Here is a 16,920-nt window from a genome sequence, read left to right on the forward strand (position 1 = left end):
GGCTGCCTCCCACACTCAACCCGACCAGGGATCGAACTCCAACAGACATTCGCTATCTTAACCGTGATTCGAATGCCTGAAATGCTCACATTTTAAGAGGGTTCCTTTATTCATTCAACCAACTGCTGGTAGGCCTGAGCCAGGAGGCATTAGGAAGCCACAAAGATGTGTAAAAAACAGCTCTTGCCTAGAATGCTTCGAATCTAATTAGAAAAATCAGACAAGCGTGTGAAAACATTTAAAAAACAACAAATGAACTAACTTGCTAAAGAAAAAACAACCCAACCCACAAGGGTAGGGTGCTGAGGAACTTAAGGAAGGAGAAAGCTCTGGGCTTTTTCAGGAAACAGTGGTAGCACTTTAAACCAGGTCCTGAAAGGAAAGGGAGAATCAGAATTAGTGGTGTGGGAAGGTAGCAGGATGTCAGGGAATACATGAAGGTTCGAAACAGGGGAAAAGACTATTAAAGAACAATCAGCCCTGGCCAGACAGCTCAGTTGGCTGGAGCGTCGTCCTGATACGCCAAGGTTGCAGGTTGCACCCCCAGTCAGGGCACACACAAGAATCAACCAATGAGTGCATCAGTATGTGGAACAACAAAATCGCTCTCTCTCCCCTTTCATCTCTCTCTAAAAGCAATAAAAAAAAGTTTTTAAAAATCAGCAGATATACAGATGTTCTCACACGAGGCCACAATGACGTACATACAAGGATATTCATAGGAAACTGGTTAAATAAATTATAGTGTATCCACACAATGAAATATTACGGACCTATAGGACTGAGTGAGGCAGCTTTATGTGTACTGACATATATATTATATATTTGATAACTGAAAAAAGCAAGTTATAGAGAGAGTGAATACAAATTTGTGTTTACAAAACACAAGTTCAGTCAGGCGTAGCTCAGCAGTTGAGCATGGACCTAGCATCCAGGAGATCATGGTTCGATTCCCGTCAGGGCACATGCCGGCGATGCGGGCTCCATCCCCAGTGAGGGGCGTGCAGGAGGCAGCCGATCAATGACTCTCTCATTGATGTTTCTCTCTGTCTCTCCCTCTCCCTTCCTCTCTCTGAAATCAATAAAGATATATTTAAATATATATAAATACTTATATATATGCTCTATATGCTGACATTTTCATAAACTGTTGGCTGAGGACAGAGGTAGGTTAAAAGCAAGGGAGCATCCTCTGCAGAAGGCAGGTGGACTAGAGAAGGCCCTAGTATCAGGTGAAAGGCTAGACAACACGCCAACTCTAGAGCAGGGTTTCTCCGCAGCGGCACTTTGACACTTGGGGGCCAGGTCATTCTTTGTCGCGGGGGCTGCCCTGTGCAGCGTGAGATGTTTAGCAGCATTTCTGGACTTTCTCCACTAGATGCTGGTAGTGCATACGGCCCTCCCACCCCTGGTTGTGACTGCCAAAAATGTCTCTCAGCATTGCCAAAGTGCCCTGGGAAGCAAAATCGCTCCTTGTTGACAACCACTGCTCAAGAGCCACAATGTTAATAGTTAACCTACAGCCTGGCCCGTGTGTCTCAGTGGTTGAGCGACGACCTATGACCCAAGCGGTCACTGTTCGATTCCCGGTCAGGGTATGTGCCCAGGTTGTAGGATCGATCCTTCGGTGGGGGGAGTGCAGGAGGCAGCCGATCAATGACTCTCACTCATCCTTGATGTTTCTCTCTCCCCCTCTTCCTTCCTCTCTCTGAAATCAATTTTTTTTAAAAATCTGCCCATAAACTGGGGAAAATATTTGTTAAAAAAAAAAAAGTTAACCTACAAAACATTTTAGTACTATATGCCTATAAATTAACAACAAATGCAATATAACTCAGATATGAATCTGAGGAATATACTGGATGTTGTTTTGAAATGATCTTCACACATCAGTCAGTTTCTCATGTTATGATAACGTGCACTGGGCCTTTTGGGTCTGTGAAGCACACATTCACCGGCTAGTAGACTACCCCAGCCCCCACCCCCAACCCACCCAAATAGTGCGCACTCTATAGATCCCAGATCTTCTAGGATGCCAAGGAAGACAACCCTCCCACAGAAATCTAACAGAAAACCATATTTTGGCTCAGCTTTTGAAAAACTAATATTATAATTATTGATACAATAAGAATGAAATTATTTGCATTATGCTACTAATAATGTTTCTTCTCTTACCTCCTAACGACCACACAAAGTGCAAGACACTGTTCCAAAATAATGAAAGACATCACCCCGATTTCAAGATTATAAAGAGAATGATTAGCTTATGAAGCCAAGAGAGGCTTAAGTAGCCTCTATAAATCACATTTTATTAAGCATAAAGCCATTTCTAATATACCACAATGAATGAGGGGGAAATAAATCAAGGCATCCAACAGGCTTGAATGTTTTTCAAACACAGATCTAAAACTTGTGTTGATTCTCCTGTGTCTGTTCTTTTCCCAGTGCCAGAAATCCATAACACCCTGGCAATCCTGGCCTCAGAGTTTGAAGTCATTGATTCCTCCAATACCGTTGTAGGTGAAAAGTTCTGGATTTCATTCTCATAAAATAATGCTCTCCAAATTCTAGGACTTGTGCTTAGCTCTCAGAAGGTTGGCTCTCTTTTGTGGATGTGACCTCCAGTGACCTGCCTCTGCAATAAATACACCTGTGAGTGGCTGTGGAAGGTGCTTAAAAGTGTCCGCGGCGAAAAAAAAGAAACTCACCATTCTAACTACTTCAGGGTAAGTCTGCTCTGTCAAACAGCCTCTGCTTATTGTAATGTAGTCCACCAGTTCATTAAGAGTGGAGCGCTTGTATTCTTTCATTTTAAGATCAGATAGCGTGTCCATGAAGTCAAAAATGACACAGCACTGCTGAAGTTTCTTTAGGAACAGTTCAGGCTGCTCTGAGGATGGAACGTCTAAGAAAAAAAAAGGAAATGGTGTAAGTCTGTCATCAATTTCCAGGTAACAGGAATTCTCTGTGAAATTATTTCAAAAGCAAGCTCAAAAAATAAGAATTCACATGACAACAGTGTTTTTATAACAATTACACATGGGCCGGAGGGATACCATATCCACTACTTCGGAGAACTTGTCTCTGAAAAACTACATGATACCAACACAATTGCCAGCGTTTGTTATTCCGCACCAAAGCCTGACCGGAACCCCAAGAGCCATGAGAGAGGGGAAGCAAACTTTAAGCAAAACACCCCAATGTCAAGATCCTTAAGCCAAAAACACCGAAAATGGTCAAATTTCCCATTATAAGGTAAAAACCAGAAGTTTTCACTATTAAATTAGTTTTACTAAATTTTTTAAATTTTTATTAAATTTACTAAAAATTTCAAAGCAGAGATGTCAGTCGATTCATTTTAATTTCATGCTCACATCCTAGGTATTTAAAGAAACTGGTGTGTGTGTATGTGTTTATATTTTTTGTTTTGTTTTGGCTTGATATCTTTGTCAAAGAAACTTGAAAACTCAACAAACTGAAATAACAGCAGCTCTCTAAAAAGAGCACATCTGTACTGGGACAGTAAGAGCATCTCTACTCAAACCCGTGCTCTCTCTTTTGACCCATCTTCTTCCCTTCCAGTGGGAGAAAACCACTAACATCTTTAACATAGTCTCAGAATAAACATCTATTCTTTTCCCACAAACAGCAGGTGAGGCATTTGGCTTTGTGTCATTTCTAAAAAAAAATCTAGAAGTTTTAGGTTAAAAGTCCCCAGCTAGGATGGAAACCTGATCTAAAGTCAAACTGGAAACACACCGACAAGTTATAGACAGCCATTCTGTTCCATTCCTATCTTCTTTCCACTACTTTATTCCCCAAACTGGAGCTTCCCTAGAAAGGCAATGAAATTATAACCAGAGTAAGCTCTGGGGCCTTCATCCAAGGCGATTAACTCATTAATCCTCAAAACACTCTTAGAGGTAAGCAGGTGGCATTATATTATTATTCTTTATGTTCCAAAAAGAAGAGACAATCATTGAGGTCCCACAATGAATGAATTATGGAGCTGGCACAGTGCCCTTGTCTCTAACCACACTCCCATATTTCCTTTGTACTATGCATGAAAGACTTCAACAATGCTTGGCCAGTCGCTTGCAAACACCCTTTGTTGCCAGCCTCCCAGTAAATGCTTTATAGCAGCTTCAAAGCATGGGCCACCTGCTCCCTGGAGGTAAGTGCCAACAGCTAACAGCACCTACCTTGTAGCCCCCAGTGCCCCCAGCAGAAGGGAGTGAGGGCTCGGCTCCTATTCACAGGGTACACAAGACTCCTCTCCACAGCCCCTTCCCCTCCTCACATCCCACAGCCCAAGTACTTAGGACCTCGTGGATAATTCCCCCAAAACACTTCCTACGGATATCAGCTTTAGGATGAGCCTCAGTGACAGTGGATAAGACACTCTAAAACACAGGATTTCTCTACCAGATATAAGGGGAAAAGCAGCAGTCAATATCTTTGAAGGTATGTAGCAGCATTGTCACCCTCAGCAAAACAAGTTATAAATTTAGAAATCATTCTTAACCAATGAGTCTCCCCTCCCACCACCATCCCCATAGGTCCCCAAAGGCCCAATGTATCTTATAGTCAAAGACTTTGGAATTTGCGTTAAGCCATGAGATATGTCTTTTTCTAAGTCCCTACACTTAATCACTTTCAAAACATCTAGCATTAGACTGCAAGAACAAAATTTAGTCAGACCGAACTTTCTCTTTGTTACCTACTTCAATGTCTAAAATAAATAAATAAACAAAAACTAAACAAGGTTGCTCATGAACATGACTATATACCCTTAACCAACGGCCAATTATATGCACAGGACCAATTTGGTTAATTACTAAACTTTTCTAAGTTCTAAATCAGGCCACATACCTCGAAGCTGAATGAAAGTTTTGGCACTATACAGGGAACAAGAGAAAGCTTATGATTGTAACATTAAAGTTAAAATCTTCAGGAGAAGTTGAAATTAATCCCATTTTTGATACAGTAACTTTAATAAGGCTTAAAACCAGGCCATCCACATGGAGAACTCCGTAACTCAGTACATATGAATTATGAAAGCATCTATAAATGATAACCTTTCCTCCAAAAAGCAAACCATATTTAAGCAGTGACAACGATCTTTGTGGTCACCGCAATAATACTCAAGAGATTCATATATTTGGTTATCTAAAAAATTCAGGCAGTTAACATCTAGTCCTTTTTTTAATGTTAGGCAGCTGAAATTTATTCTTTATTTATCCAAACTGGTGTAATATTATAGACAAATGTGAAGCGGGCTATCCACGTGCCTAATGGAACGATGATAACAGCTTACATTTATTGACTTCTAGTGGGTACATACATTGGGTACTATTCTAAGCGCTTTCACATACTATACCTCATTTAATCCCAACAACCACCTCATGCAATAGGTACTAATTCCAGTTTAACAGATGAGAAAACCAAGACACACAGAGAGATTCAGTGACTTGCCCAGAGTCACAGAGCTAATAAGGAGTGGAGACAGGGTTCAGACTCAGGCAGAACAGTCCAGAGCCTCGACTCTTCACCACCATGCAACATTCAGACTCAGGGAAAAGCAAGAGTAATACCATATCCATAGAAGAGGGTATGTGCAGAGAGAGAAGAAGAGGAAGCCTGCAGGAGGAATCAACAAATCAGTCTCAACATGCCCCGTTCATAAAAGATCATGCTGAGCCCCTCGGTCTCCCCTCCAGCCCGTTCCTCAGACGCTAACACATATGCCAATAAGCTTTGCGCCCCCTTTATAACAGACTAAATCCTTCTAAAGTGATTTCCTCTCCTTAAAATACACTTTAGTCAAAACTGACCAAAAGAGAGGGAGAGGTTTCCTCAGAGAGCCAATTCCTTCACAGCAACCCTTTTTAAAAACTTTTCCATTCCTGCTGCAGGATGCCCTGCCTTAATCAGTGCAAGCACAGGGCCCTTCCTGGGCCGGCATGCTGCCCCCAAGCTCTCTGCACTCCTCTCCCTGGTTCGGGGAGATCTGAAAAAGCGAAATGAAAAAAGATAGAACAGGCCGGGACAGAGAAGGAACACTCTCTGAACAGCTCAGAAGGTTTCAATGATAAAAGTTTAATGCCTATGGAACCAGTCCCAGAGGCAGATACAAATATTCTTTTGAAAGAAACATTTATAAAAAGTATCAGGTACTAGGCCATAAAGAAAAATCTCATAAATGACAAAAAGAAGAAATCAGACGGGCAGTACTTTTTTTTTTTTTTTTTTAATTTTACGGGCAGTACATTTTTAAAACAACGAATAACACCAGATTTTAACAACTCAAAGCTACCCACTTCTCAAATCAAATCCAAGCCGCCTGAAAAACCTAAAAACTTCTGAAGTAACTCAAAGAAAAAAACAAATTCTAGCCATTTAGAAATAAATATAAATTAGAAAAATTAAAGGTCATCTTAGAATCCCAAAGGGGACCAGGCAGTGGATGCTTGTGTTCTCTCCCCCAGTGGAAACCTCTGGCCCACACAGGCTATCCCTGACCCTGAAAGAGGGATCCCACAGAATCACAACCATAAATAATGAGGAATCAATAAGTGGCTATGCAATACCATGAAGGTTACTAGCACAACAATCCATCCATCCAGTGGCAGTGTTTGTTTACAGGGAAGAACAACTGATCCAATTATCGCAGCTTGGTAAGATCCCATGAGGTCAGATTCCACTGCTCTGGAACAGCCCTTAAAACTAAGTTGATTTCCAGAAAATGCTTCCATCCCAGAAAAGAATGTAGTGACCAGCTAAGTGGTAAATGCACTTGGCGATTATGCATCTCACGGTACTGTCCTTCTCTTTCCTCTTTAAACATTAGTCATTTTCTCCCACATGCCTTTTCTGTTACCATCTCTCTCAGCATCCTATCAACTTTCATCAATAAGCTAGAGAAAATACTCCCACCTCCAAGGTGTTCCTATCAAAATAATTTCAAAATTGAAAAGTTCCACAAGTAATGGAAAAATGGACACAGAATTCAACGGTAGAGGGAAGATACAAGTTCACTTAGGAGACAAAGATTCTCCCTTTGTCTAAAAAACAGTCAACAGAACTATATAGTTTTTAGCCACTGCTCATCCACCCACTCGCATGACATGTGCACCTCGCATGCACACAAACGCACAAACACACACACACATCTCCCTTCACCCTCAGTATGATTTTGAGGGCTGGTTGCTAATTATTTATTTGTTTGTTTATAATTGCAGAAGAAGTTCTAGCCTCCCTAGTCAACAGCTTCCATTACTCCATCCCATCTAATATTTGGGGCACAGGATCATGGATCCAATATCAGCCCACCTTCCCTTGGGGCCTGACTCAGTCAGGGCTTTGCAAAGTAAAAAGCAGCAAAGGTAAAAGAAATAAAGCATGAGCCTGGTGTCCTTTGGATTTGGTGCTCTGGGACTCCAGTCAACTGAAGTTGAAAATCAGAATGTTAAAATTCACACCTGCAAATATGCCAACCAAGTAAGTAAAGAAGGCCCACATCATTGTACTTATTTGTCACAGCACCATGAGGAGGCACAATGATTTTAAAGAAAGAAAAGACGCGAGCTGGTAACTTATTTACACATAGACTGTTAAAATGTATGTGGAAATATAGTGAATATATATTTCTTAAAAATGGCCATGTTTGCACTGGAAGCTAAGCAGTAACATTATTTGCGTTGCTAATGAACAAAATGTATAACCAGTTATCTCAAGTCTAAAGATCTGAAATAGCCAGGCCAGTGTGACTTAGTGGTTGAGCGTCAACCTATGAACCAGGGGGTCACGGTTCAATTCCTGGTCGGGGCACATGCTGGGGTTGTGGGCCAGATCTCCAGTGGGGGGCGTGCAGGAGGCAGCCGATGGATGACTGTCTCTCATCATGGATGTTTCTCTCTCTCTCTTCCTCTCTCTGAAATCAATAAAAACATATTTTTTAAAAAAGATTTGAAATAAAATCTCTCTAAATTAACAATGCTTTTCACTAGAAAATGCCCTAGGCTATTAACTCCTTTACCCATTTCTCCAACTCTCACAAAAAATAAAGGTAGCAACACAGATTGAGCATCCATCCCTCTACCTCCACCCTCAGAACTGTCCCTACTGTACACAAATCCCCACCCACGTATGCTATCAGTTCCTCACACACTGTCCAAAGCGTCAACGAAGTCAGTGAGAATTTTACTTGCATAACCCGTATCAGTCTATATTTATAGAAAACTAGTCCCGCAGTACTAGGGAGAGCTTAGCACTAAAATATTAAGTTGACTTAGCCTTGAAGGACGGGAGCACGGCAGGCTAGCACGTGTGGTAAACGCCGAACTGCCTGTCCATGCCGACTGTCCAAACCTTTGCCACCAACTTCACTTCTAAACACAGACACAGGTGCCAGTTCCATTTTGTAGCACATATTTCAGGAAACCTAAGTAGAATCCTATTTTACCAGTAGAACTGTTTCTATTAGAAATTACTTTTGACATCCAAGAGAATGACAGCTACAACCAACAATACAGTATTTTGTCAAAACAAGAAAACATTTATAAATCTTTATAATGAATCAAATAATAAAATTAGGCTCATATCCTTTGAACTGTACCTAAGTATAACAGGATTACACAAATACTTTCATGTAAATAAGCAAGTAAGAAACTAACATGTCAGCTAAATAAGTATTATATACCTGACCATTCCAATTACTTTATTAATGTATTCAAGGTAGTGGGTTCAAAAACATTTGTTGTTGTTGATGGTGGTTTTGTTGATGGTGGTGGTGTTTCAAGAGATTTCAATGTCTGGCCACAGTTGAAACCAGTTTTTAAAGTAATAACTTTAAAATCCTTCTTTCATTTCCTTCACCTTTGACAGTCTTTCTCAGTTTATTTAAAGCTATCAGTGAAAACGTTCCGTTTCCAAGCAAAGGAAGGCCCCTGGAAACATCTACAAAAGTGAAAGCACTCCTGCTTGGCCTCAACTATAAATAAATGAATGTAGAGTTGGCTGCTGTTAGAACTCTTTCCAATCTATTAGGAAAATCAAAAAACACTTTGCTGATTATTAGCAAACACTTCTTTTAAAGGTTAGAAACGTGTCTCACAGAATGGCTACACAAATAAAATAATACCAAAAGAATGAGACCAAGGTGTGAGTATTAATTAAACAAACAGGAAGGCAGAAAAGGCCAGGACGGATATTTCAAGATAAAAATAACGACAACGATAATGAACATTTGCTATTGCAAAGCACTGTATTAAGCTCCTGGCAGACATTATCCCCTTTAATCCTCAGAATACCTTATGAGTGGCTACTACTGCTATCCCAGTTTTTCAGATGAAAAAAACTGGGGCCCAGAACAGCTAAGTCACTTGCCCAACATCTCCCACTAGTAAGGACAGCATCTGGTATTCAAACCCAGGAAATCTTACTCCAGAGCCACACCAGTAACATTTAACACAAATGATGATTGTGATAAATGACAGCAACTAACAGCCACCACCACTGGGGATATGTACAAATTGTCATGGTTAGATACTTATTTCAGAAAAGTTATAGGTCTGGCCAGCGTGGCTCAGCGGTCGAGCACTGACCTATGTATGATCCAGGAGACTGCAGTTCGATTCCCGGTCAGGGCAGAGGCCCGGGTTTCGGGCTCGATCCCCGGCGAGAGGCGTGCAGGAGGCAGCCGATCAATGACTCTCATGATTGATGTTATTATCTCTCTCTCCCTCTCCCTTCCTCTCCCTGAAATCAATAAAGACATTAAAAAAAGAAAAAAAGAAAAGTTGTAACCTAAAATTAAAGAAAATTTTGATTGATTTTTCTAAAGGTAATTAAATGTTTTAAAAACTTCAAAAATCAGCCTTAAACTAGTGAACAATGGTAGGTGGGTAAATTATAGTTTTAAGTAATAGTAGTATATGAATATTAATTATTCTTCCCAGCTTGGACAACCAACATGTATTTATTATTGTTCCTTCATGGATCTCTCCAGTTTGCCTTTCCCAAAAGCAAACAAATATGTGCTCTCCAATTTATAGCCAAAACCCAAAGGTCACCACTGATGAGGACTAGTGGCCTCAGCAGCAAAATTATAGGATTTGGGGCTTTCACAGTATTTTTGACACTATGTTCCAATCAGAATAAATAGAAACACACACGACACACAGACACAAAACCTCTGACAAATATTTCGGCTTCCAGCCCTTCATTAGCTATCTTTCACGCTTCATCTTCTAAGACCAAGGCGGTCACTAAAATTTGCCAGGACAAGAAATAAAACATTTTAAATTGATCCAATTCCTAATTACAGGTGTAGATTACCTTCCTGACACCAAGTTCAACCACAGGACATAAACCACTGACACCTCTAACCAGCACTGTCAATCTCTCTAACACTAATTCGTAACCGAAGGGCTCATCTCCAGAGATGGAGACACCAGGAGTATAGGAATCAGGCAGGGCCTTTTTAATAAAATAAATTCCTAAAGCATGCTGGGCTATACAAAAAAAAAAAAAAAAGTCTGCAAGAGTTATGCAGTGTCCCAAAGTATCTCTGTCAGTGGTTTCCTCTTTTGAGGATTTCACATGCCTTATTCACATAATTTTAAAATTACAAAAAAAAGAGCAGGTCCCGTTTTCTTTTTTTCCCTTCAGGTAAAGGCAGTAAAATAACAACTAGCCAGCATTTATTTTCACCATAATTTCATAAAAAGGAAGGATCTTTTAAATCACTAAAGAAGTGCAAGGAAAATCTCAGAAAAAAGGACAATCCCACCTTAAAAAGCAGGCTTGGCAATCCTACACACACACACACACACACACACACACACACACACAAGTCGCGTATCTCTCCCTCTAAATTCCTTCTCTTCTACTTCTTTTCACTTTGCTCAGTACCAGTAACAACTTTAACTTTCCACCAGCCTGTATTTGTAAATCTGGGCCATATCACTCCTTGTTCCAACACTTTTCTAGTAGCGTGGGTAACAGCGTTCTAGCTGTAATGACAGTGCTAATTTCAACTGTATTGAGATGACAGTAAAGGTTGAGAAGATAATCATATACCTGCAATAGTAAAGGAATATTTATAGCAGCCATGTAGTCCCTAGAAATTCTATAACATAAAAATTTCCATAAAACTCTATACATGCCTCCATTCAAAGACCTGCCACATTCTATTGAGACTTTTTTTTTTTTAAACCAGTGAGCCAATCATATGTCTTGTTCATATTTTAATACCTAGCCCCTAGCAGAGGTTTCTAGAATATGGTACGTAATAAAAGCAGGTTGAGTCAATAAATTCTACATATTTATATTATTTCCCCATGTTTTCAATTGTAAACCAAAACTTTATTCCTCTAGAAATAAAATTATAGTGAAGTATAGAGAAAGTGGTTTAATATAGCATATTTAGTAAATTATTTCCTAATATTTTAATAATACCGACTCACAAGATGCAAATTTAAAAATTAAGATGAGCTAAGTAAAATAAATCACATAAAGACAAATACTGTATGATATCACTTATATGTGGAATCTAAAAAAGCCAAACTCATAGAAACAGAGACTAGTGGTTACCAAGGGCTGGGGGTTAGGGGGAAAAGGGACGTTGCTGGTCAAAGGGTATAAACTTCTAGTTACAAGAGTAATAAGTTTTGGGGATCTAAGGTACAGCATGATGATTATAGTTAACAATACTATATTATATACTTGAAAGCCGCTAAGAAATTAGACCTTATATTTTCTCACCACAAAGAAATGGTAACCATGTGACCAGATGGAGGTGTTAGCTAAAGCTATTGTGATAATCATTTTGCAATATATAAATGTATTAAATCCACACATTGTATACCCTAAACTTACACAATGTTGTATGTCAATTATATCTCAAAAAAAATCTATAAAAATAAATAACTAGGATGATTTTTAATTAGACACTTATGAATGTAAAAGAAAAACTTACTTGACAAAAACCTAAAAAAAAAAGATGCAGTTCCTTAGCTCCCTGAACTATCGCCCCCTACTGATATTCAATAAGGTAATGCCTTATTTTCTAACACTATAAAAAAATCTAGCTGACTTTTAAAAGTAAAAGAATGGTTTATATTCAAGGGTGAGAGAAAAATATTTAAAAAAATATTCAAAAAGAAGATGAATGCACAACATGAATAAAGCAGTATAATCTGGAAATGCCCTCCAGAGCAAAAATGACCTAATAATTTTGTCAATTTTACCATTAACAAATGAAAAGTGGGAAGGTCTAGTGGAAGGGCATGGGCTTTGCACTCATTCACTCACTTTTTCATTCATTCATCAAATATTCATTTAATACCCATTGAGTTCAAGGCGTTGCTGGGATACCACAATGGAAAAAGGAGACAAAAACCCCTTCTCTCACAAAACTTTACATTCTGGCAGGAAGAGACAAATAATAGTAACTTTAAATAATAAATAAATACATTATATGGCATATCCTATGGGGGGAAACAGTATGCAGGGCAAGGGAGACTAGGCATGCTAGGGTTGGAGGGAATAATTTTAAATAGAATATTCATCTGGAAGATAGCATTTGAGCAAGTACTTTTAGGAGATGAGGTAATCAGCTAAGAGGGTGTCTAGGGGTAAAACAAAAAGCAGAGGAGATAGCAAACGCAAAGGTGCTCTGGCAGGAGGAAGCGTGACGGTGAATTAGCAAACATGGCCAGAGCCAGAGTGGAAAATGAGAGGGAGGCCAGACGAGTGAGGGCCGAGTAGCTGCCGGACACCCTGGGCCTTGGCAAACGCTGTCAGGACTTCAGCCTCGACTACGGTTCTGAACCAGAACTGCACCCTTACTGCGTCCCAGGTGACAGTGAACAAGGCACTGACTTCTCTGAACATTAGGTTCCTTATCTGGAAAGTTGGAAAAATGTACCTGACAGGGTTCAGTGAGGATTAAATGAAGACCATTTGTAAGGTGGCAAAAGCTTTTCACAAAAGTCATCCTTCATTTGACAAACATATATCAAGTATCTACAGCACACAGTATGATATTAATTCCCAATTTTATAACTTACTAAAACTATTTTCTGTGCGGAAATACTTATATTATTGTTGGCATGACTTCAAAATTATTTTAAAACCATTTTTACAATAAACTCTGAAGCATTTCTACAAACATTACATTTTTGTTGTAATTTTATTTTAATAATATCAAACTTCAATTAAACAAAGGCCATCTGTTTAGAAAACTCAAATAACCATAACTTGTCTTCTCTTCTGTACTTGTCTTTTAAGACAAGGGGCAAATCACAAAATCATAATCTCATAAAAAGGAATTAACAGAACATACTTCCAGGATGAGTCCGAGAAGTCAGCATTGTTGAAGGCCAATTTTCAACAGCATTCAAAAGTAAGAGCAACAAAAATCTTCAAAAGAAACTATTTTTACTTATGCCATGATTATAAGGTAAAGAAATAAATTAATGGAATTATAGATTTTCCACAAGCACTTGCCCTTTGGTTGACCCTCCCCCACCAAAAAAACTGCAAAAGAAGCCCAGCCGGTGTGGCTCAGTGGTTGAGTGTCGACCCATGAACCAAGAGGTCCTGGGTTCGATCCCCAATCAGGACACATGCCCAGGTTGCAGGCTCAATCCTCAGGAGGGGGCGTGCAGGAGGCAGCCGATCGATGTTTCTCACTGATGTTTCAATCTCTCTATCCCTCTCCCTTCCTCTCTCTCTAAAATCAATAAAAACATATTTTTTTAAAAAATTTGCAATAGAAAAAACACATGATTTTCAAGTATTTCAGTTAATTGACGGTTCCTCTCTCCCCAGGAGATTATTTCTACATAGGATAAAAATGGCCTATCTACTTTCCATTTGTTTTGAGGATTAACATCAATTTAAATCAGTTCAGAATGGGATGAACCAGCAGCTATTTTAACAGTATGACATGAGGTTTAAAAATAGATGGATGGATAGATGAATATTTGGACAGACAGACAGATTATCACATTAATATCTATTAAGGCCACTGTCTGTTATTTTACAACTTACAGTTGACACCAAAGACATCATTAAAGTTTTTTTTTAAGGATTTAAAGTAGAAAAAAAAGTCAATCCAATGTTGCAATGCCAGCTTAGAGATGCTATTTCTGAACCTGAGTGGGGAAATTTAAATATGAGATCTTAAGCTCCTGAGAGTGACACAGGACTGAGTGACCACAGTGGAATGGCGTCTAATCCCAAGAGTAATAAAGAGTGTACATTTATAATTAAGGTCATAATCTGGGCAATAAAACTCAATGATGGCAGTAGTACACCCTAGTAATTATGGAACTCGCCTATACACCATACAAAAGATATTAATTAATACAAATTAAATATAAATGTAAGCCCATATACAGGGTTATGGAAATCCAAAACTCAAATCTGAAACACCATACTAAGAAAAATGAAATCATTTTAAACCTTATTTCCTAGTGTGTATGAAAACAGTACTGTAAAGCATAAAACAATAGAGAGAAATTTACTGTATTTATGTATGTATGTATACAGGTTTATATAATTGTGAGTGTATGGCTGCAAAATTAAAACTTAGAGAAAAGTCATACAAAGAGTTTTTAGAAGACAAATGATGTATCTGGAAAGCCTAACACTTTAGAGCAGAGAAGCATTTTAAAACATTGCAGAGCAAGATAGGACACGAGTTTGAGCCAGGGTATTTATAACATAAGCCCCATTTTTACTACTGATATCCTGACCACAAACGTCTGTCTCCAATGGGAGGAAAAGTCATTGAAACCTAAAGATAAGCATGCTAACAATGCAATTCTAAGCACAAGCCATTTTTCTGAATCTTGATGTAATTCAGCAAGGCTAGGACTTAAACATGCTGCTGGGTAGTACAAACATTTTCTCCTCAGTTATATTAAAAGTGACTGTATCTTCCATTTAAGGAGTCAGACCAATTATGAGAAATAAGATTTGATGTTAATAAAAGTAACAAAATTAAAACTAAGTTGGGCAATTCTGTCTACTATCTCAAAAGCCTATCCCCTGTAATTCTGGAGAAACATCACAGAAATGCTTACAATGCCAAATTAATTTTATTTCTTTCAGCACAACAGGGAACTTAAAAAATGTAAAGCCATTCTGCATTCTTCCAGATGGCTGAGGTTGTCCTTTGGGCCACACACATCCAGACTTTGAAGTCAGGGGTTCCTGGCTCTAATCAGGTTCCACCGTGTACAGTGGGGCAATGTGGGGAAGTGGGGGGCGGTAAAGTTAAGACGATGGGCTACAGAATCAGACTGTCTGGACTCTAAGCCTGGCTTTGCCTCTTCCTGGCCTGGAAACTATTGGTGAGCCTCTGTGCCTCAGTTTCCTCATATGTAAATGCAGGCATAATAATAGTTCCTACCTGATATAGTTGACTTAAGGCTTCAGTGAATGAGTAGGAAGAAAAATACATAGAACAATGGAACATTTCAGGCACTCAATAAACTTCAGTTGCTAAACATCAATAAAAAAGCATTGCCCAGCCTTAGTATCCTTTGTAAAATGAGTCTAAGAATAGTAGCTCTGTCACAGTGCTAGCTCAAGAATTTCACAAGATAATACATAAAATGTTTCACACAATGCCTGGCACATGGGAAATGTTTGATAAATGTCAGCTTTTAAAAACAATACTTAACAGATGAACATAAATTGCTGACACATGGAGGGTTTCTTCCCTTCCCTTTTTTGGTGTGTCCAGTTGTATAAGCCATATTTGGAGAAAATAATACTGAGCTTGACCTAATAATATCCAGGGAGATTACTTCAAAATAAAAATGTAATTTGATTAGAGGAAAGGTGAAGGTGCTGACTCAATTCAATATGTGAAATGGTTCAGCTGTCAGGGCATGCAGCAGCAGGGTGTCGAAATCCTGGAGGGAGAAGAGAGTCAGCATTTAGATGAATGAATGGCAGACTAACAGCACCTGGGACAGAAAAGTGAGGATTTACAGAGTTCAACAACCTGGAGGAGCACTGCCAAGACCAGGACACGGGCAGTTCTCACACATCCCTACAGCTCACCCAGATACAATCCGTTTTATGCCCAATTTGCAAAGGAAAGAAAAACAAGCCATGTTTGACAGCTCTGTCCTTTGAGTCTAAATTCTGAATTAATATTAACATTCACAGATGTTAATACTTATAAATACTAGCTAAAAGTACTAATAGTAATTTACATTTGAAGAGCTCTTTACAATAACATATTCATGTCAAAATTATTGACCTCCCACTAAAATAACATTAAGTACTGAACCACTTCAAAGTATTTTGTAAACCTTTTTGCTTTCCCACACACCCTGTTAAAGATCTAAGGTATTAGCTAAAATTCTGCAAGCTTTTTACAGTCTCCAACAAGGCCTCAGGCTAAGTCTGGAAGGAATATGACAGGTAGTTTCAACCTTCCCAGAATAAACCCCTATTTGCTTAGACTCTACTATGTTTAACTTAATAATCAATCACTTCGCCATTCATTCCACAAATATTTACAGAACACTTTTCACATGCCAGATACTAGTCTAGGTCTTAAGTACACATTTCTGAGCAAAATCGAACAAGATCCTAGCCTTCATGAAGCTTACAGACCAAAAGGCAAGAAAACCTAATTAAATAGTCATATAAATAAATAAATATAAAAGTAAAACTTTTTATTGCCCTATGAAGAAAAGGTACAAGGTACTATATAAGAGCACATACTGCAGAGAATGAAAAAGAAATATACTTGTCCTCAAAAAAAATTTACAATCTGGTGAGAAACAAGATAACATATCTAAATAAGAGGAAAATTACAAGAAAAATGCAATGAAGTACCTAAATTTCATGGACCAAGTTTAGAGACAGGAAAGGAAAAAGCACTTGGCA

The 16,920-nt window shown here is 38.8% G+C and overlaps 1 protein-coding gene across 2 annotated transcripts in view; it reads right to left on the reverse strand.

The window, feature by feature from the left end:
* Nucleotides 1-16,920, reverse strand: part of PPP2R5E (protein phosphatase 2 regulatory subunit B'epsilon) — a 135,427-nt gene that overhangs the window by 60,411 nt on the left and 58,096 nt on the right. For both annotated transcript variants that reach the window (XM_081151435.1, XM_081151436.1), the window contains exon 3: nt 2,709-2,905. In XM_081151435.1, the coding sequence (XP_081007561.1) occupies nt 2,709-2,905 (197 nt within the window). The remainder of the gene's footprint in view (nt 1-2,708; nt 2,906-16,920) is intronic.

Source organism: Miniopterus schreibersii (genome assembly GCF_964146895.1).
Source record: "Miniopterus schreibersii genome assembly, chromosome: 1".
NCBI classification, from domain to species: domain Eukaryota; kingdom Metazoa; phylum Chordata; class Mammalia; order Chiroptera; family Miniopteridae; genus Miniopterus; species Miniopterus schreibersii.